Genomic DNA, 22,030 nt, shown 5'->3' with positions numbered 1-22,030 from the left:
TTGGTGTTATTCTACATTTTGGGTATAATGACACAGAAGTCTTTTTATTATTGCAATAGCTTAAAAGAACACTCTTAATTTCTCCAATTGTTCAAAAATAAACTCTACATCAGTCCCTTTATCGCTTTATTCATAGTAGAAATTACTATTTTATATATTTATATACATTTTGTCATTTCAGTTTATCTTTATAATTGTACGGAATAAACCAAAGTCCAAAAAAATAAAGGCAAGAAAAAAAAATCAACTATGATGAACCAACTCTGGAGCCATTCAGCTGACCTCAAATGGTCTGCTAGATTTAACTAGACATTTTCAAAGTATTGAACTGGTCTCTCAACATGTTTCCCTGACATTCATAGATCCCGTCCTGCCGTTTGGTTGGATCGTTCCAAGGTTGCAGATGCACCGATCACATTTTCAGTCATGGAGAAGCAGAGTATTTGACACAGATGAATGGTTTTGGTATGTTTGTAATGTGCTTCACAAATGTGAGGATGTACACAGAGTTTGGTCCTGTTAACATCTTATAGCTCAATTGAGATTGTTTCAGAGTATGGAGCAGGCTGTGGGGACTGCAGATTTGGGGATTTGGTAAGGCACAACTCATGTATGGAGGCTTTAGTCCTTGATGCCGACGTCACAGGTTCGTATCCTGGCCTGATGACCTTTGACTCAGGTCTTCTCATTACTCATTTTCCTGTCTACCAGTCCACTGCAGGGCTCACAGTACAGTGTTCAGAAAATTAGCAAATAATGATTTAAAAAATAAATTGGCAAGAGGAAAACCAAAAAAAAAAGAGAGGAAGAAAATAATTTAAATGGACCAGAGAATAGATAAAACGGCAAAGACTTGGTAACTGATCAGCTCCGCAGTGATAGGTCTACATTTAAAAGTGATACTTTAATAAGTGCCTTTGTGAAGCCAAGTTATCAGCAAGGTCTGATTTAAAAAAAACAAAACAAAAAAGGTGCTGAAGAGGTTACAATTTGCCACCCAACTCGTTAACTAGTTACAATAAAAGCTATAAAATATTTAATAGGCTGATGAGAACAAGATTTTTTTTCTTTCAGGGTTTGTTGGGGTGTGACATCACCCCCCAAACGTTGAATTTAATTGACAAAGCACAAACAATGGAAATATCCCTATTATTTTTTTTCCCTTTTCCCATCAAAACACATTTGAACCTAAACACACACGTGACATGGAGGCACTTGGGTTTAAGACCAACAAGATTAACATCCAGATTACTAGACATTATTCAGAAAACTAGTCCTAGTGAGATCACCCTACTAGAAAAAACAAAAAAATACAGGAAGTGTAGAAGAATCATGGATTTGGACCTGTGGGTTGACAACTAGTTCTCTGTCGATGCTAAACAAACGTGAAGCAGCTCTCACAAGTACCTCCAATAATGTGATAAACTGTACCCATGGGATTATATAAATCCCTACATTGCAACAGTAATTCAAAAATGACTGCATCATGAATATTTAGTTAAAAATATGAACTTTTAAAGATGTTATTGGAGATGAAAGAAGCAGTTAACCAGACCCAAGAGATGTGATCCAGGTTTCACAGCCACATCAGATTTAGGATGCAGATCTGATCACCGCTTCCTACTTCTGTGGAGTTTAATGTCGGCTGGTAAAAAAGAAACAAAAAGAAGAAACACAATCCTCCCAGTCAAACGGTAAACATTCAGACACATTTCAAGACAAACTCTGCACAGCAACTTAATAAGTCATTTATTGTAATGTTTCTGTCACCTCATCTTTCCAGTTTCTGATGCAAAAAGAAGCAATCATTTCTTAAATAAAGAAAGCAAAACAAAAATATTTACAAAATTCAAATAAAACTAATAATCATTGAATTATCTAAAGCACCTCTCTGCATCTGGACAACTGTGGTTTCTGCTGGAAAAGGAGACACTGCAATTACATCAGAAATTCATAGGTTCTGAAAAATAAAACAGGAAAAAAAAAAAAAGTTCATCATCATCATTATATATTTACAGAAAGGTCCTGAAATGAGTTTCCACTTAAAGTAGAAAAGGCTTTCGGATCACTTCTGTTTTTTTTTTAATATTTATTTTATTTTAGTTTTATTCCCCTTCTCCCTTCCCCTTTGTATACATTTAATTTCATCAAGTCGTTTTTTTTTTGTTTTTTTCTTTCTGCAGATTTCAAGTTTCTAACGGTGATTGGGTCGATAGGTGTCAGGTTAAAGTACAGAAGAAGTAAAGATGAAGAGTCAGTCAGTGTGGTTCACTACCGGGGATGGGAAAAGATGGCTTAGAGGAAGCATTAAGACCAACGGCCTGTAGTCAAAGCCGACATCGGTTCTCTGAAAGCTCATGATAGGAAACAGGAAGAGAGAAAATAGACAACCTTTGCATTAAAAACTCCCCCATTTGCCCAGTTCAGTTTCAAGTCCTCAAACGTTTTGCCCACTGAATTCTTAATCGAAGCACACTTCAGTCATGCTGCACACTCCAGTAAAGGACAGAGAGAGGACCTGCGAGTTAGATCCGTCCATGAGTCAGGGAACCCACCGCACCGCACACCCTGCGGTTGCTTCCTGCAGGATCAGAGGATATTTAGGCATAATCGTCTAGGAGAATGAAAAAGCAGCCAGTTGGTTTGTGTTACTGTGACAAAAAACGAGAGAAAAAAAAAAAACACACACAAAAAAAAAAAAGAAAAAACAGTTTTGTAGTGATGTGTGGATTCTCACACGTCATTAACAAGCAGTCCTGCTGAGTGTGTTTTCAAGTTTATTTCATGAGGACACTTGCTGTGTAAAGCAGGAGAGGAGGGAAGGGAGAAATGATTGTTTTCTGAGTTCATCTCTCAAACAAAAAAAAAAAAAAAAAGAAAAAAATAAAAATAAAGATTTATCCTCATTGAGGATTGATTCGAGTCTGCCACTCTGGGCTAAATATATTGTCTACTACTCGTCGCAGTTTCCTGCCGAACCCTCCCCGCCGCCCCCACGTCTTGATGAAAAGCAGGATTTCGATTCCTCAGTCCTTGTCGGACTCCTCTTCGGCGTTGCGGAGGAAGGTGTAGAAGCCGGTGACGGATTTCAAGGCTACGCCTTTGCCCGTTTGCTCTGCCGGATCTTTGCAGGACTCCCACTTGTAGAAGACCTCCTCGTCGATCACGTCCTCGTCGTAAAGATTGTTGAAGAACATCAGCAGGAGGCCTGAAGAAACGGAGCGCAGAGGTCAGCGGCAACATTCACGTGGCAAAACAGTCAGCGCTTTCTCAGCAGACTGCTGCAGGTGGATTGCAAAGCAAAGGTTATGGAGTAACCAGCCACTTACTTTTTTCACTTTGATTGTTAAGAGACAAAAAATGGTCGTCTTTTTGAGGAATGTCGACTTTAAACGGTCAAAATAACCTAAACGACCATATTCATCGTCTGTACTCTTAAAGACACTTCACTGCAAATTCAAATAAATGAAATAAAAACGTACTTGCAGGCTGCTCCATGTGCACCATGAGAGCCTGGAGGGCATAAAGGGCCTGAAGCGCTTTCTCCTCGTCACAGAGGTATCTCTGCAGCAGACTGGCTCTCTCTTTGATCTGCTTCTCATCCACCTTGTACGGGTTGTCACCTAAATTGTGATGTTAGGAAAAAAAAAACAATAAAACAAAAAAAAACACAAACATGGAGCTTCTCACAACTGCTGCAATTCTAGAGTGTCTCCACTAAAAAGGCCAACAGTGGCCTGACAGAAATGTGCTAAAATGCCACCTTTAGGTATATGGGCGAATCAGCCAATCGTAAGGCAGCGACTCGGTGCATTTAGACGTCTAGATGTGATAAAGTTTTGCATCAGATCCACTTACATATGATGGCGGACTGGCACACCGATGTCATCAATGCTCGTAGAAACTGGCTGGAAGCACACTGCTGCTCATCGAGATTGGCCTAAAGAAGAATCAAAATGTATTATTGAAAAAAAATAATCACAGCTACGACAGAGATGGAGCAGTGGCCGCGATTTTTACGTGATGAACGACATTGTTTGCCTTTATCTTCCTTAAGTAGTTATACTAACATACATTAATAAAACATTAAAAAGATATGTTTTTCCCTCCACAGTTCGTGAACTACCGCTATATTCTAAACCACACACCTCAATCCAGTCTCTGATTCGCTGGTTGTTGGCTTTCTCCTGAAGCAGTCGGTCCAGCTCTTTGCTGATTTCATCTCCACTGAGGATCTGCTTCATTCCAGCTTCCTCCGACTCCGTCTCTTCTCCTGTGGTAAACTCCACTTTCTGAAATGCACGACATGTGTAAGCAAGCCTGAAAGACGATGTTCAGCATCTTGGTGAGGGTTGTTTTCATCTTAGCTTGTTTACATTTTCTCCAAGCGCAAATTAGATCAACAGCTAAGTTGGTAATTGATCAAACAGAAGATATTAGCACTCTCGAAGATGTAGGAGACACTTGGCTTCACAGAAACTTACACATATTGGGACAATCAGACAAGATATGGCTTCTCATATCATAATAAGATGTCTAAAATCTCAAACGTACCTGATCTGTGACAAACTTGTTGACGTCTTCATCCTTGGACAAGAACTCATTCCAATTTAGTCCGGCTTCTCTCCACAAAGACCCAACCTTCTCGTGAGTCTAGCGAGAAAAACAAGTTAAAAAATGTTTTAGTCGGGTTTGGAAATATTTCAAAAATACAAAGCCAGACTGTTTAACTGCGAGCCTCCGCTTTTAAGACTTGTGTACGTACCATTCCTTTGCAGAGCAACTTGATAATCTGTGCCAGCAGCAAGCCGGCCTTCCCCAGAGGCACAAGAGGCTTCGAGATCTCCCTGTAGACAGATGCAACGCATCAACATTTCAGCTTCCATAAGCTTGTAGACTGCAACAATATTTAATTATTCTGTGCGTTTGTTATTAGTGCAACAGCAGGAAACTCAAGTGGGAGGGGAAAAAAAGTAAAGTTTAATATGTTATATTTTGATTTAAGATGAGGCCTCTGGCTGGAAAGATGTGACCTAGATTTCCATCCGATTAATCCTCTTTTACTCCAGGTGGAAAATTATTCTTAAAATCTAATTGTCTTTCGGTTATAATTAGAAATCTATAATTTATGTTAAAATATGCTAAGCAACAACCAGACAATAGCTAGTATTTAGACATATAGTTCTACTGCACTTCAAGCCAAATAAAGCCTTTGGAAAGAAAGACTTCGATACATTCTGTATTTATTATAGCTTGGCCTTTTAATGTTTCAATTTTGATTAATTACAGAAACAATGTAGGTGCATATGATACATATGACACCCCATGGCAAGTGAATGCCGGCATTATTCATACCTAAAGAGCTGTCCCATAGGGATGCCCCGGTCATGGAGCATGGGAGTAATGAGTTCTGCCAGGTAGAGCCAGATGTGAGGTATATCTATGGCCATGTCCTCTGCCACTTCCAGGATCTCTAGGAGCCTAAAAGAAAACAGAAACGCTTTACTTTCACATCTCTAATTCTACTTCAACTCTAAATGTTCCTGTTGAGACACAGGACCTCAGTGACCTCTTCTTACCCTTGATAGTACTGCTGTACGGGCAACGTCCCTGCCTCTACAAGCCGGTGTAACAACAAACCCATGCGCTCCCTGGCAAGGGTGCTGCGTTCAAGTGTCGACTCGAGGCCACAGCTCACGAACACGTAGAGCAGAGAGGCACTATTTAACTCTGCAACACACTGCAGCGCCTCCTACAGGGCAAGAAGAAGATGAAAATCAGAGATGGAAGTACTACTAATAAGAAGTGCGCCTGACGGAACAGTTTAGTACCTTTACGTCGTTGATGTGGAGGTATTCTTCAATAATGGCATTGGTCTTTTTCCTCACCTCCTCTTCTGTCATGGCAGGTTTGGGAAGAGAAGCAGGAACACTTTCCCGCTTAACTAGACAAAAAACAAGAGGTGAGAATAAGATAATGCTCACTTTTTTTTTTTTGTCAAACAGACTGCCAATGTTCGTTTTAAATCTCGTCCTAGTTCCTTAACCCCGGATACCTGGAAGGTCTTTGCTTGGACCAGTGTCCCGACCACTTTGGCTCCTGCTTCCTCTGTCATGGCTTCCTCTGTCCCGACTGCCTTGGTCTCTGCTACCTCGGTCCCGACCGCCTTGCTCTCGGTTTCCTCTGTCCCTGCTTCCTCTGTCCCGACTGCCTCGGTCTCTGCTTCCTCTGTCCCGATTGTCGGTCATGCTGGCAACGCGGCGCACGGAATCTGCTGCGGCCCGGCTGTCTCCGCCCCTTCCACCACGCTCCTGTGATTCCCTGCTGAAACTTCTCTTGGAGAACTGATTCCCGTCCTGTCTCTCGCTGCGAGCAAACCTGTCGTAGCGATCCCTGTCATGGTCATTCCGGTCTCTGTCACCACCACGTTCCCGACTGCCGCTCGACCTAGAAGGAACGGATTAATATACTTTAGACATTTCCAGCGTGTTAAAAGGATTAAATAATACTACTGTGCATTTATTCTGAGGGCTAATTGTTTGAAGCAGAAAACTAGCTGAGAAGAAAACGGCAGCGAGGCAACGAGGGAAATTTACGGAGGACTGCGCTGCTTCCAATTACCTCTGAGGAACTCTGCGATCGGTGTCTGTTGATGAGGACATCGCCCCGGATTGCTGCAGAGCTGAGAATCGGTTCAGAGTGCTGGTGGCTGGACGTCCAGAGTCTATAAGAAAAGGAAAGACGTACATCAAAAGGTCAAAATCTGAAGGGAAAAATTTTTTTACAAAAATTGCCTTAAATCCAAGCTTCTTATAGCATGGTTCATATATTTTTCTCCACAGTAAAACTTTAGCTCTTTTCAAGCACTTTCCAGGTTAGTTTGTCAACTTTTCCAGCACAACCATTTTTACAAAGAAACAATACAAATGAACTAAAGGGCATTTCAATTCACTATTGTATGATATAATTTATTACCATTATTAATAATGTCTTGTGGTAGTACTCTACATTGCCGGGACAAACTAAAATAAACCAACATTTTATGTTTTCAAACTTCTCTCACTCCCTATGAACCTGATTGGTCTGAGAGCAAAATACACATTTGACAACCCCCCCAATTTCAATAACAAACATAATATAAGACCACCCTTATCTCAATTACACAAATTGAAAGTCAAGTGATTATTTAAATTTTTGTAAAGTATTTAATTTGAGTAGTACCTTTACACAGTTTATACTATACTTATAGAGGCTTACCTTGCTCTCCACTTGCTGGTTTAGCTCCACTTCCTCCGCTGCTGCCTTTTCCCCAGCTTCCCCACATGCCTTTCCCATCCGGAGCCAGCCGCTGATTGTTGAAGTCCAGGGCCCCAGGCTGCAGGAACACAACCGAGCCACAGTCAGGAAAAGAAGCTTCTCAACACTTATTTACACAAAACTGCAGCATTCCGATGTGTAACACATCAGAGAGTAACGCTCGGGGTTTTAGAGGTTTTACCTTTGTGATCTTGCTAAGGCGGGTGATGTCGATGGGTCGATTCTTTGTGGAGATGGGCACCATGTTCCAGCCCTCGTCTTGAGGCTGGGCGGCCCGGCCCCTTGCTGGCGTGTGCGGACCCCGGTTGTCCTTCTTTGACTGCAGCTGCTGCTGGACTTTGATCTGTTCCCGGTGTTCCTCCATCTCTGCATCTTTATGAATTTGGTCAATTGTTTTGGGACCCTGTTCTCCTCTACGAGGAACCCAATTATTCTAAGAATCGCAAAAGGTAAAGAAATGAATAAATAATCAGCACCGACACTTATTTTTGAGCCGCTCTATTGCAACTTTGATTATCATTTACCCTTCTTAGGTCCAAAACATCTTGCAGCATGAAGCGGATTCTGGACGAGGTTTTCCTCTCTTTGATGATCTTGTCCATCTGGTTGAAATACTGATCCATACGAGGCTGAGAAAGACACAACATTTATGGCTTTTATATGTTCACGTACAGTGCCTTAGAGTATTCATACCCCTTGAGCTTTTCCCTTGACATTTGTCATCACAATTAATCATAATGCCTTTAATCGTGAGTATTGAAATATTGTTAACTAATATTGTTAAGAATTATTGTTAACTAATTTAGAAATCGATTTGTACTGTAACTGGAGTGTACAGACTCAGACAAGGCCATCTGCTCAAAGATCAAGAAACTCAGAGCACTCATTTTGTATTTAAGATAAAGGGGGAAATAAAAAACTAGCAGTTTTCCTGCTGATGGATTCTCCCATCCAAGTTATTCTGAAAGCCATTTGTTTGTGTTTAGTTGTCTGAGGTTAAAGAGGGGTGACTACAAATGCACATCAATGTCAAGGGGTAAAGATACTTTTGAAAGTCTTCTCAGTTCCTCAAGCCATCATAAATAATCAGTGGCCCAGACACGTGGCACAAAGAAACAGTCATCACAGAAGACTATTTGACGTCACCCACTTCCTTCTGTGCATGTCGATAACCAACTAACCTTGGCCTTCTCGAAGTCCAGGTCTTTGCCAATGGTGGACAGCAGTCTGCAGAGACACTCCAGAGATTCTTCGTCGTGGTTCTTCAGTAGTTTGACCACACAGTCGTGCATGATGGCCTCCGTCAGCATTTTCAGCTTGAAGAGTTCGCCGATGAATTTTATGTTACCCAGCGAGCGCCTTCGAGCTTTGTCTCGGGCCTCTTCCAGTTCCACCCTTAAGCGCTCACGCTCCTCGTCCTGCAGAGAAATAAGCAGGAGGTTCGCTTGTGCTTTCGTGGCCACAAGATTGATTTCGTGCAAACAAATTAAGAAAAAAAAAAAAAAAAAAAAAAACATACATTCTTGGAAGCTTCCATCTCTTTCTGCTTTTTCTCAAAAAACTCATCATCGTCCTGGTCCTTTTCAAACTCCTTCTGGCAGCGGTTGAGGAGAAGTTTGCGGAAGTTTACAAAGCTTCCAGGTTTATCCGGGGTGGGCACTTTCAGCTGGAGAGGGGCAACAACCAACCAGAAGTTGACTCAATTTAAAATCAGCAGCAATTTGGGGGATAAGCACAGACCGAAAATAGATCATTTCTGCTCTTTCAGCTCCTCAATACCATCATGAGCAATTCAGTGGCCCAGACACGTGGCACAAAAAGTGAGTCATCATTAGAGCAGCGACGGTGTGCACAGCACACGACTCACCCCTATAAGGCAGCGGCACATGTTGGCGTAGGCTACGGAGAAGTTGGGCTCTGAGATGGCCTTCTCGAAGATGAGGTCGATGGTTCCCTTCAGCCTTTCTTCGGAGTCTATTTTCAGCTCCATCACCTGCTTCATCAGCTCCTGGAACTTCTGCGGGGTTAGCTTGTTCAGGATGCTGCGCAGACGCTTGAACACGTCCTGAGTCTTTCCCTGCTCAGCGTCGGCCTCTTCGGAGTTGCCGTCTTCGGGCTTTATGGTCGAAGGCTTCCAGGCGTTCGCAGCCTTGTTGAGCTGCACGTTCTCCGTGAGGGACCTGCTGTTGATGATGATGATCTTCTTGGGCTCTTTTCGCAAGCTCTGCTGGGAGCGATGTGACCCAGAGGGCTGAAAGCACAAAACGGAAAAGTACGTTTGTTTTTTTTTAAAAATGCAACGTGAAGTTGTAATAATTCTGAACGGAGGAAGCTGTGATTTTCAATAACCTGGGGTCGTCCTGCAGATTTGCCTCCGAGACCCCCCAAATATGTAGGAGTGAAATCCGAACCCACACTCATCAGTCGACTGGGATCAACAGGTCGCAGCGGAGTCTTGTTTACCTGGAAAGTGAAGTAGGCTGTTACATACTGGTCATAAACCTGCAAAGATGAGTCACCTCTGACTATTCTGAAATCAGAAGAGGAGACGATAAAGTCCCGAAGCAGAGGGATCAACACATTCCATGCACTGTAGTTCCATGCTCACAGGATGGAACTACAGGATGTAGTATAGTTGCTTCAAAACAAAATTACACTTGTTAAAATTTCTTCTGTCCTTTCTATTGTCCGCCGATTACAGTTGAAATTACAGTTGAAATAAATAATCAAATTAATTTTGATTGTTTAACTAATTGTCAACTGGTGTACACAGACTCAAAAAAGGAAAGAACAACATATTCAGAGCAGCAATAAAGCTAAAACCTTCACAATAAAAGCCTTTTCCTGGTATAAAGCCACGACATGACTCCAGACAAGCTGCAACATACCTCGTCTAGGACCACGTCACTGATGACAGGCAGACCTTCTGGTTTGTGCATACTAGCGCTGCTAAACTGGAAGCCCAGAAGAAACTCTCTGTCATACCGCTTCTTTGCTTCTGGGTTTATTGGCTCCCCCAGTTCTGAGTAGCACACATTCGAGATGCATCAGTAAACTTGATTCACGTGCACGCTTAAAAGGTTTAAACTGGATACAAGGGTAAGTAATGTGAGTAAGAAAAGTGCTGCTTGGAAGGAAGAGAAAGAAAATCACTACAAAATCTCATCAAAATTCCATAGATCTTTTAACAATTTCTCTTTATAAAACGGTTTGAATCTTTTCGGAAACATGATCATTTTAACATTATATGAATTACTGAACCAAATAACTTTGACAAATGTTTCCTTTAGTGCTCACAACTAACCTTCTTTGTACTGGTATTTCTGCTCAGTTGGCTCAAGTGTGGATTTGAGTTTGTCCGGCTCAGTACTCTGCTTGTCCTCTTTTTCCTCCCAGGTCTCATCTACCACTTCAGCGGGAGGCTCAGCTGTCGCTGGAGGGCTGACCTGGACTACTGAGGGTTCAGGAACAGGCTTGGCATCCGGCTCCTGCTAAAACATAATTATGTTTAAGTTAGCTTGCAATAGTGATGAAGAGCCATAAAGACTGACCTGTTCTCAAAGTTGTGTTACTGTCAGTGACACAGCAGCTGAAGGGAGTCTCACCTCTTTGAAGGCATCCAGAAGGCCCCCAATGGCTTTTTTGTTGAGCTCTTTCATGCTCTTCTTCTTCTTTGGCACAGACGTAGCAGCTACAGACAGAGTACAAGTTATTGAACAAAACAGAAGGGGAAAAAAAAACAATAACCTGTTTGGTTTATTCTGTATGCAATAACCTTTTTTCTCTCAATTTCCTCCACATTTATTGTACGTCAGCATGATCTGTTCTGATGTATAATTGAGATGAATGATTTTTTTTATTTTATTAGAATTCATGTCTTCACTGCCAAAAGTTTCCCCTTGTCACAAACCAACTTCAGCAGCCTGAGCAGATGTCACACTCTTATCTGTAGTTTGTGTTTAAATCTGTATTTAACAGTAATAAAAACACATGGTGGTAGTAAAGGAAGACAATCATGGCAATTTAAAAATCAATAGATTTCACACCCAAGGAAATACATATCCTTGCTGGCGCCAGTAAAACGATCCCATCATCTACCTGGAAGATGGCCAAACAATCACACCGATGGGTCTGCCTTAAGCTTAAAGAGTAAGGCGCATTGTAGTAAAAACCAGCATCTATTCAATCAATCCTAGTAGTGGTTTGATGTACATAACAGTGGATCCATTTGACTGCTTTTGTTGTTGCGTTCTAGATATGATTTTATTTTTAAGACTCATTGCTCAGCTCTAGGGCTTCTCATAATTAAGGTGAAAACAACAGTGTGGTGTTCATGGGTGGCAGTAGAAAGAAGTTTTTTTTTATACTTTTAACTCTCAGGACTTTTAGGGGGAAAAGGGGAAAGAGTTAACCAACTTATTTTATCAGGTGAACATGTTTTAACGTCTTTTCTTTTACTACCAACAATAAGTGAGTGAGGATCATGTCAATCTCACCTTGCATAGTAGTTTCCTCTGGGCAGCTGGCAGAGGCAAGAGGAGCATCTTCAGTTTTCTTCTGCAGCCGCTCTTCCTCCCTCGTCTCCTCCTCTTCTTCTTTCTGTGCTGGTGTCACTGATTCCTGAGATTGAGAAGGGTCGGGTTTGTCCTGGGGCGTAGTGTCAGACACCGGGACATCTTCAGAGAGTTCTTCAGTCTCCTGAGGAAGGCCGTTGGGAAGAAGAGACTCTGCTGGCCGAACCGCTACCGGTTCTGGTTCTGAGCTCTGGTCCGCATCCTCGGCCTGTGAAGCAGCAGGTTCTGGTACAGCGAGGGGCCGAGAGACGTCGCTTGACGGTTTTGCAGCAGCGTCCTCTTTCACAGTCTCCACAGGGGTGACTGCAACTTCAACGGGGGGTTCTGACTTGGCGCTAGCTGTCGGTTCCTCTTTTTCCAGTTGAGCTCCTTCTGGCTTCACCTCTTTCTCCGCAGACGGAGCAGCCTGCGGCTCCTCTATTTTTGCCGGCATCTCTTGTGCTACCGGTGATGCAGAAGGTCTGACCGGAGCATCCACTGTGTCGCCGGCTTTCGAGCTGACCGCTGTTTCTGCTTCAGCAACACTGCTGATACCTGCTGCTGCTGCTGATGGGAGGGAAGGCGGAGACTGCCGCTCCTTTGGCGACGGGGAAAGTCTCTCAGCTGCGGCCGTAGCGGCCACAGATTGAGTTGCTAATTCAACAGGCGGAGTAAGTTGTCTGTTTACTTCCTGTTTGGCCTCCACCACAGGATCCGTGTTTGACGGAGCAGCAGGAGGAGGACTTTCAGGGGAGGGAGAAGACTCCGCGGGCTCATCTGTCGAGTGTGAAAATTAGAAAATTAAAAAAATAAATAAAGCGTGCCGACAGCATTTGTTTGGTAGTCAAACTCGAATGTTTCCTCACCTCTTCTTGTCACTACAGCAACAGTCTGTCCGACTTCACCATTGGTCTGGGCAATACTTACTTCTGCTACAGATGCCTACGGTCAGAGACAAACAGGTTTTTAAAGCAATGTGTAAGATAATGCAGTTAATTTACAGTGACAATTTTTATTCTGTTTTTAAATCTATGAAATAAAAAAAAGTCTTTCAACTTGTGTGAATGTGAACACTTCAGATCTGCTAATGTAGATTAAATCACTTTCTATTGCACACTTTCAGTATCACAATGCTCAAGAGCTTAATCAAAAAATAATCCCAAAACTCATTATCTGATCAAAAGGAGCATCGTCAAGAGACACTCGATGCATTAAGCAACATAGTTTCTCAATATGTCACAATGCAGAGTGGCGATAAACTAATTAATGTTGAGAACTGACGTGACGACGGCCGGCGGGGCCGGCCTTGCGGAAGTGGAGCTGTCCTCCGACAAGCCAACTGTTTTTAAGGCAGACGTAACGGACCTCAATGTGTTACCCGAGACATTTTTTTTGAGTCCTATGCCAGGTCTATAAGGTTATTAGTGGGAAATAACAGAGAAATCAATGATAAAGAAAATATGTCTGTGATAAAAGACAGACAGTACATGTGACCAAGATCTGTTGGTCTCTTATGAAGGAGACATGCTACAATTGATTTAGGTGAATGTTATTAGTGGCGTTATCACTGCCTAATAACTAAATTCTCTGTGGGGTGTTAAGGGCTTTATAATGCTCCTGTAGTACAGAGTTGACTTTCTAAACGGATGACTGACCTGTGGGGGGGTTGCTGCTGTGGTAGATCTTCCACCCGACATGATCTCCTTTGTAATGTCACGCCCACCTTGGTTGGGGTCTCGTATTGTTATCTGGCAGGAAGAAAATCGGTAATATTACTTCCTAATATACTCTGGCAGTGGGTAACGATACAGTCTCTTTTGCACAATTGTTGCCACACAACACAACACCACTGTGATTTTCAGGTAAAGAGAGAAAGTTCCATGCAGACAGAACAATACAATTTCTCTCCATTCACTTTTTTTCCCACAGAATGTGTGCTGGCCTTTTGTTGGGAGACGCTACCTGCTTGCGTTCCCTCTTTGGTGGGGCTTGCGGCTGTGTGGGTGCTTGCTGGGGAGGCGGAGCTTGTTGTTGTGGGTTAATCATCACCGGCGCTGGCTGGACTGACGCAGAGTACTGCGGCTGAGCAGGATAGTACGCTCCCGCTGCTCGGAGAAACAGATGCACAGTTGGTTGGCAAGGAGATTTCAAAGTGCAGCTTCTCAGTAGTTTAGCGCTCAGAACTCTTTTAATACATTTTCTACTACTAACAAATAATACACATGCGTTACACCGCAATGGCCCTTTTTTAAGACCTGGTATTTTTTTGAAACAGTAGCGAGTCTAAAAAGAAAACATGTAGGAACGTAATTAGAGACAGGAAGTGCCACAGATTATTGCCACTGAAGCTCGCAGACCACAAGCGCGCGCACACTACTCACCGGGGTAACGCTGGGAGGTGAGAGGAGCACCGTGGAGAGAGAGACGGCCGTTCTCTCGCCCGCCCCCTCTCCCCCCACCACCCCGCCTCTCCCTCGCAGCAAGAGAGGGCTCTGAACCAACGCAGCAAGGAAAAGGGAAAGGGGAGTGAGGGGCCGGGAGGAGGAGGAGAAGAGAGGGCAGGAAGAGACAGATGCAGTATGAGTTAATGAGAGGATCCAGAGGAAGCAGGGTGTTAAGAAGGTCCCAGGAAATGACCAACAGTTTGACCCTTCCCGCTCATAGGAAACTTCCGATTTACTTTTGGAAATGATTGACAAAGTGGCTGGAGAATTTTGACACAGTGGGAAATAAAAGCTATTAGTTGAATAAGTAGAAAGAATACTTTAACAACAACTTCAAAGTTTTACTGTAGCCTGTCCAGACCACCCAGTTGTCTTCTTTTCTGCTTGCATTCCCTTCATGTATAATGACGAGGCAGAAACAGCCAAACATTATTTTCCACTAGACATTATTGACTGATCTGCAACATATTAGTTGAGTGAACCTAGTCAAAGTGACGGCAGATTTTTTTCTTATTTTGGATGATAATTTTTATTTTTCAGGCTGGCCTTTACTGAACGGTGAATAGCCAGGAAAGGGGGAGGGAGGAGAGAGAACGCGCGCCGCAAACGTTCCGAGACCGGGCCGTTTGAATGTTAAACATTTTAGTTTCAAACCTTTGTGTTAAAACCATAACGCAGTTAAGTACAATCTAAATCTCACATTATCCCAAGCATATTTATGCCATTATGTTAAATATTTACATAAAATATTTTTGAAAATACATGCTGCACAATACACAATTACTTAAAGGTCTGCTATATTTGGATGATAGTTTGAAAATTTAGCACCTAAGAAAAGTTGAGTTAATTGTCCACCCAAATCTGAGTATTATTCAGATTTGGTCCCTTACAGCATCAGATGCCAATTAACCATCTCAGGGTATGCAGACTCATCTGAAACATGAGCTTTAAAGTCATTTCATGGGACCTACAAGGAAGTGTCAGGTGACTGCAGATAGAGAAAACGGACCAAAGCAGAATCAAGCTAGACCACGTGCAACTAGCACTATAACACTTACAGCAATATTGTAACACAGAGAAGCACCAGAAATATATGTTAAAAAAAACTAAAAAAACAAAAACAAAAAACAACCAAGCAAAACCATAACAAAAGCAGTGACAATTTCCAGACAAAGGGTAGAAATTATAATCTATATATTGAGGATAATTTGGGGGGGATTTAGTAGATGTCATATCCTTCAATGGTAAAACTGAAGGCTGTGCTTGGTTGTTGTTGTTGGTGTCAGGGTAAAAATCCTTACCGTAAGCAGAGTATTCTGCAGGACTAGTCCCAGGATAGAAGCCTGTGCCGCTGGTCACAGGATACTGTTGGGTAGGAGGCATGTATGGAGTACGGTACTGCAGAAACAACATTGAGAACCGGTAAAAAGCTGCATCCTCAGAAACAAACTGAACACGGTATAACAACAACAAATGAAATTTTATAGACATTCTTTGAGTGTCTGAAATTTTTTTTCAGACACTCAAAGACATGTTGTGTGTTAATAAATGGCAATGTTGAAACCGTTTCAGAACATTAGAACGGGTAGCAGCCGAACCAAAGAGAACCCACCAGAAGGTCCCGTGGTGAAAATATGTAAATATGATTCTCACAGCATAAACATTTGACAATCAAAACCATGCTTGCAAAACTTTAATTCAACAAAATTGTGTTCAGAATTGAGATGCCCCATTAACATTTTAACTCTTATCATATTGATTCACTATTCAAATCTATATTAGTAGTTTATTTTACAGCATGTTAAATCGTTTCCTTTAGTTTTAGATGCTAGATAATAAATATCTTAAATTTTTAACATTGTTAAAATTTGTTTTAATTATTTTTTTATTTTTAGATAGAATATCTCATTTTCATACAGCAGAGTGGGCGTACGCAAATAAAGATGATTTTAAAAACCCAGCTGATGGCTGATAATTAACTCGATTTAACCAACCTGTCCAGGTGGGATAAAATAGCCCTGAGGAGAGCCACCGAAAGGAATCTGCTGCTGTGGGATCATCATCATCTGGGAGCTGGTAGGGTACACATGCGCAGGTGCAACAGGTCGAGGGCCGCTGCTTGTCTGCACCCTAGGAGCGCTGGCGGCCATAGTGGGTCGACTCTGATAGTAAGCCTGGAGTAAAGACGTAAATTAGAAAACATTAGAAACAACAAAGCAAAAGAATTGAGAAAAATGTCAAAAATCTGCTCCGTGTGCGTTTAATCTCCAAAACTATGCTATGCCTAGCCCATTTATTCACATATGGCGAGAACGTTTTGGTTGGTGCATTGGTCCTATTGCATATATAGGGGAAACGACGCACTCACAGCACCTGCTAATTTCTGCATCAAGCTGAGAGCTTCAATATGGAATCTACACTGCTTATTCAGTCTTGTTTCCCTGTCGGGTTATCGAAGTTAGGAGAGGAGGGGGGAAGAGAAAAGCGGTTACCTGCAATGCTCTGTATCCACCCTTCAGCCGCACAACACGTGAGCAGAAAGCAAGAGAAGGAGTGAGATTAAGGAGAAAATGAAGACTAGAGACAATGAGGAAGGTTGATACTGCAAAAACATAAAAAAATAAAATAAAATAAAAAGCAAAGGCTGTGACAGGAAGCAGTGTGTCCCAAAACCATGGTGACAGATGAACATGCAACTCTGTGGAAAGGTCCAATATCAAGGTGGACAAATATTTTTTAAGATGTTTGCAGAAACTGGTGTGAAATTACAGCATGTAATTAATGTTTCAAAATGTGTGGGTTTTTTAGTTTTTTTACCCACTGTTTAATCTTTGTGGTTTCATTTGCAACAGTGTACTCAATGTCGATTCCAAACTTATCTTTCTGTTAAATATTTCCTTGACAGCAAAACAACACTCGAGCTCCTACTAGTAGGTGTTCTACACTGTAAATGTAGAACTGAAATTTCTTTTAAGAATATCTCAGCATCATTACAGTGTAACATATTTACCTCTCTAAGGTCATTGAAAATCTTTTGCAGATGCTCAGAGCCAGGTTAATCCAACTGTGGAGCGCATTGTTACAGCTCATTACATCTGGCCTCCTGTTTGTCTATCACTGTGTGTGATCCATCTGCCTGTGAATGATCTATCTGCCTGCGACTCCGACTTCAGATCATGTGTGCGAGGCAAGCCGTTTAGCGGCTTCTACGCCGACTGAGTCACCAGCTCCGTTGCACCCTAAAACCCATTTGTTTGTTCTGCATTTCTCACGCAGAGCAAACCACAGGCAGCGCACAGCTCCACATTTTACCTCTGAATCATGGAGACTCGTTATTTTCTTTAAATGTTTGCTCCACCCCCTGCAGTCTGTCTGCACCCACGACATACTCCCTTTAGGACGATAGAGTTGATCTTATCCTTATGTGAAGTTGCAGGTCGATATTGCGCCGTTACGCCAAGTTAACTTTTAAAATGGACCAAAGTTCCTAACGGACTGGGGTCTGTTTTCCTGGTTTTTCTGCTCATCATCTCCCGACTTTCTCGATCACCACTTAACCTAAACAGAAGCACGCTGTGCAAAAACTAAAACCCATCACCTGTGACAGACTGTGTGCGGAGAAATATGTGGTTGAACAATGTGAAATAAACGAAGAATCGAGGTCTAGGATTTTTCCTCAGGCATTTTTAGCCCCTCCCCCCATTCTAATCATTCCAGGTATATTTGCAGCTCTAATTCTAACGAATAATCTAACAAGTATTAAACTTGGCTACCAGAGCAGCTTTAATATGTTGGAAAGACAAGCACAGAGGAGTCATGACAGAGAGAGGATGAACTGGGATAGCAAAGCAGTAACTTTACTTAATAAAAGACGAATGTTTGACATTACCAGACAGTCAGCCAGAAACTCCCTGGATCAAAAGCTTCTGTCGCAGTAGAATGAATAACCAAAAACCTGACACTGTTTAATTGCATGCACTGAAAGTAGATTATATAAATACCAAAAGGTTCACAGTATGACCTCTAAGTTGGTTTTATTTTAAGTGATTTGTAGACATTAATCTGTAAAAATGAGCAGAAAATTAATAAAATCCTCTTGCAGAGCTAATTCTTCTATTATGAAAGGATGATAAATATTTCCAAAAAAAAAAAAAAAAGTCTAAAACAATCCACCCAGATCGTACATAAGCTACAGAAATGCCAGCAGTCCCTTTGAGTGATGATCTATGCTCCATGAGCCGTGAATTTGGCTTATTTTACTATTCCTGGCAGATACTTGAAATATTAAACGCTCACAGTGAGATGACATTATGACTAATCATCCAGGCAAAGATGCACTGATCTTGTGGTTTGCTTGCAGCGTTTTAAAGAAAGATATATTAACTAACTCCCCTTGAGAAGACACCAGGATGACAAGTCAATAGATGAAACTGGAAGGCAAAGAGGGAAATCACAATTACTGAGATCAGGTGAACCCAATTTGAGATAATGGACAAAAATATAAGCCATTATACCGTAAGGGATATTTTTCCCTCAATCTATAAGCAGTTAAAGTGGAATCCAAGACTATTTTTATCTTGCATATTTTGGAAATGTAACAAAAACTCAAACTGATGAAGACAATACAAATTCCGTGGATTCATAATTTTTAATTTATTCTTTGCGAATTCTAGCAAAGACAACATCATAAAAACTGCCTAAAAAAATAATCACTCATTTTGGCATTTAGCAAATTGAAAAAAATTTTTTGGTAATCACTTAAGCTAGTTTTAGGAGAATTTAATGGAAAGAGGAAGTTGACAAAAAAAAAAGTGAGCAGTGACAGTGAGCAAAATAATTGATGGGTCTGCTTTTTAAACATTGTGTTACCCTACTGGAAAAAACTACCAACTGTGGTGTGAAGAAATGCATCTCAAGAATGAAGTGTCAGCCTAAGAAAAAAAGAAAGAAACTAAAGAAGTTTTTGGGTGTAATTTCTGAAAATGTGGTCGTGAGAACATGCATTACACTAAAGGCAAAGAAGGGATATATATGGACAAAGTGAGGAGAGTTAGTACCTGTTGGTGTAAAGTACGAGGCCCTGTAGCAAACTGGGAGGACAGCAGAAAAGAGTAGAGGTCACAACAGACGTTGTAGGCACACAAACACTAAGCCAAAGCAATGCAGCAAAAGAAGCCATGTCAAAAGTCCAGGTGAAAGAGCGGGAAAGACTTCCGGCGCAGCACATCAAATCCCAAAACCCAACCAACATGAAGAAATACCTGTCTCGGCTGCTGTGCGGAGTTCATTTGTGGAGGTGGAGGGGTGGCAAAAACAAGAGAAGGTGGTTGTCCGGGGCCGTATGCAGCCTGGAGAGAGTAAAAAAAACAAAATAACTTTATTACAGAACTCCAATTTACTCAATCAATACATTCCACCCAGAAGGTAGGCCTCACCTGGGTTAATCCAGGAGACGGGGAGGGATTTGGGACAGAGGTGGGTCCCGTTATAGGTTGTGGTGGTTTGTTCATTTCACGTTCTTTTATTCGTCTGCATTAGGGTGGCTGTGTGTTGCCAGCCTTTGAGAGAGAAAAAAACAACAACAAATGACAAGTATTTCAACCTCTAAATAATGTGTTTAAAAAGGTTTCCAATTAAATCACAGTTATTACAAAAATAAACTGCCTATAACTGAATAATTCAAGGCATGGGCGCAACATGTTGCCCAATTATATTTGTGGCAATGATGGGTAAGAACACCACTGTATGGACACATCTCTAGTGTGGCACCACCACTAAGCAAAGAGGGTGTGGTCTGTGGGTTTTGCCCAAGATAAAACCACCACCACCTCCCACACATGCATATTGTGTATCCAAAGCATTAAACATAAACACCAGTTAAAGTAAAAAACATTAATATAAGTACAATTTAGGTTTTGTCCATCCAAATCTTTACAATGGCAAACGGGGGAAGCTACTAATTGCTGGTTCTAATAGTTTAAAGACATATTTAGCTGACAGAGTAGCTGTCAGCTAAATATGTCTTTAGCTGGCAGCTAAAGACAAATTCTAACTTGCAGTAAGTTTAAGAAAATGGATACCTCAGGTCAAAGGGCATTTACTGTGTTAACAGTGTTGTGCTAGGTCCATGTGGGCAAATAAGCTGTACAAGTACCGTGAGTTTATGTTAAGGTCGATGAATTTTCAATTAAACACAAAAGAAAAGCTTATTAACATTTTAAAGATCGTACATAACAACAACATGAAGGAACTGCAGAGGAAAAACTGATGTTTCGAACAGGCATGACATTCTGACACAGGAACCGTCGTTAGCTGCTAGCTAATGCCATGCTTTAGGGGTTTAAGCCACAACTCTACCATATGGTTGTGAAGCCTGCAGTGATGGATAGCCGGGCGTGCGAACCCTCATTAAAGATGACGGGTGTTCAACGAAAAGATTATTATGTCTTAGCAAAGATGTGGGTTAACATGATTTTTACCGACCCGCTAGCGTGGCAGGCGCTCGTAAATCGTAGCTACCACCCTGCGTGCTAACGTTACGTGTCCCGCTACCACAGACATTTTCTGTAGTTACGCTACGTGGCTCAGTCCGCATTTAACCCCGGAGTACATGGTGTTCAATTTGGCACGTACTAATAATGGGCGACACGTTTTGTCGGAAAACGCGAGAACGAGGAAACAAAGTGTTCCCGAGTAAAGGGGCTGACACGTTCTGGTTACTGTGGAGCTATTGTTGGTGGACGTCAGCTAGCCGTTTAGCGCTAAGAGTGATATGAGCAAATTAAACAGGCCCAAAAAGCCCCACGATCAAATGAACCCATCCAATCTATCATTCAATCACGTCCTTTGCAGATAATCATTTCACTGGTAACTTCGTATAAAACAAAGCTTTGCAACAAAGGCGCTGTCTGCACACATGATATAACAGGGTTAACACCAAAACGAGGTAAGAAGTAACTGATGAAAATAACCGGTGAAGATTAGCCACCAACTGTCATTTCAGCGAACCTCAAGATAACTTCAGTCAAACACCGCGAACAGCAACTCAAAGTATAAGCACTCAATTAATAAATGTTAAACTGAACTGACTGCAAAGGTTTTTCTCTGAAATAAAGCAGCATTCATGTGCTTGCTACCTAAGCGAATGTGCTGACAGCCGGCAGGGCCTGCTCAACCTGCATGCCTTTGACAAAACTAATACCTAGCTCGAGTGAACGTAAAGCTAGCATCAACAAGGCTAACCGGCCTAATTCTTACCAGGTACCAACAGTGTCAGGGCTGTAAATTGGGAACTTGGGGAATCAGCCTCTGGTCAGTCTTCTGTTGGTGAAAGTTTGTTTGCTTGTCCTTGCAGCAACAGACGAGTGAAGCCCTTCTTGGCTATTGACTTTAGCGAACTAGTTGGCTAACCGGCAGATGGGGTGAGTGCTACTGATGTCACTTCGGTTTAAATCCCAGGATGTTCAAAAGTGACAGTGGTTTAAAAAATATATAATAATATCGCTCTTCGGGAGTGCTATTGATAATTGCGATAACTCCCAAATAAGCCTCTGGACTGGAGGTCCATGATCAAGGCGTCGATGGTGACGGATTGCCGGTTAGATTTGTACTCTCTCGTACGCAAGGCTTAGAGAGAGGCCATAGTGCGATGTTTCTGCTGTTCGGAGCCGGTGCGCCTCCAAGTCGCATGGGTAAGTTCCGGGGAAATTACAATTT

The 22,030-nt window shown here is 42.0% G+C and overlaps 1 protein-coding gene and 2 non-coding genes across 10 annotated transcripts; all 3 read right to left on the bottom strand.

The window, feature by feature from the left end:
• Positions 1-1,732: 1,732 nt before the first annotated feature.
• On the bottom strand, positions 1,733-22,007 carry eif4g1a (eukaryotic translation initiation factor 4 gamma, 1a). 8 transcript variants are annotated; one of them, XM_017310148.2, is made up of 33 exons: positions 21,572-22,007; positions 19,750-19,872; positions 19,576-19,662; positions 19,372-19,404; positions 16,807-16,827; positions 16,309-16,488; positions 15,616-15,712; positions 14,252-14,362; positions 13,833-13,975; positions 13,526-13,618; positions 12,737-12,812; positions 11,814-12,647; positions 10,923-11,008; positions 10,622-10,808; positions 10,206-10,339; positions 9,667-9,780; positions 9,185-9,568; positions 8,837-8,983; positions 8,499-8,735; positions 7,842-7,946; positions 7,499-7,750; positions 7,258-7,375; positions 6,622-6,724; positions 6,056-6,447; positions 5,832-5,944; positions 5,580-5,752; positions 5,356-5,481; positions 4,766-4,847; positions 4,555-4,653; positions 4,149-4,292; positions 3,859-3,940; positions 3,483-3,623; positions 1,733-3,208 (listed from the first exon to the last, which is right to left on the bottom strand). In XM_017310148.2, the coding sequence occupies exons 2-33, from the start codon at positions 19,822-19,824 to the stop codon at positions 3,027-3,029; spliced, it is 5,151 nt and encodes a 1,716-aa protein (XP_017165637.1). In that variant the 5' UTR covers positions 19,825-19,872; positions 21,572-22,007; the 3' UTR covers positions 1,733-3,026. The 8 variants fall into 8 exon arrangements, with proteins under 8 accessions (XP_017165637.1, XP_017165638.1, XP_008432350.1 ...); XM_017310149.2 differs by having other exon boundaries at positions 10,622-10,805; XM_008434128.3 differs by lacking the exon at positions 14,252-14,362.
• On the bottom strand, positions 8,374-8,448 carry LOC145548170 (small nucleolar RNA SNORD66). Its single transcript, XR_014084462.1, has one exon. It is a non-coding gene; the product is annotated as a small nucleolar RNA SNORD66 (small nucleolar RNA).
• Positions 9,077-9,154, bottom strand: LOC145548171 (small nucleolar RNA SNORD66). Its single transcript, XR_014084463.1, has one exon. It is a non-coding gene; the product is annotated as a small nucleolar RNA SNORD66 (small nucleolar RNA).
• Positions 22,008-22,030: the final 23 nt, after the last annotated feature.

The sequence above is a fragment of the Poecilia reticulata genome, chromosome 17 (genome assembly GCF_904066995.2).
Source record: "Poecilia reticulata chromosome 17, P_reticulata-male-v2, whole genome shotgun sequence".
NCBI classification, from domain to species: Eukaryota; Metazoa; Chordata; class Actinopteri; order Cyprinodontiformes; family Poeciliidae; genus Poecilia; species Poecilia reticulata.
Note: the sequence above shows the minus strand (reverse complement) of the source record. Positions and strands in the feature narration are given on the sequence as shown.

Coding starts and splice junctions, on each gene's coding strand:
- eif4g1a (XM_017310148.2), bottom strand. CDS start 19,824: ATGAACAAACCACCACAACCTATAACGGGACCCACCTCTGTCCCAAAT. Junction 7,376..7,498: donor GCCTTAGCAAGATCACAAAG/GTAAAACCTCTA, acceptor GTGTTCCTGCAG/CCTGGGGCCCTGGACTTCAA. Junction 3,209..3,482: donor GCACATGGAGCAGCCTGCAA/GTACGTTTTTAT, acceptor CCGTTTCTTCAG/GCCTCCTGCTGATGTTCTTC.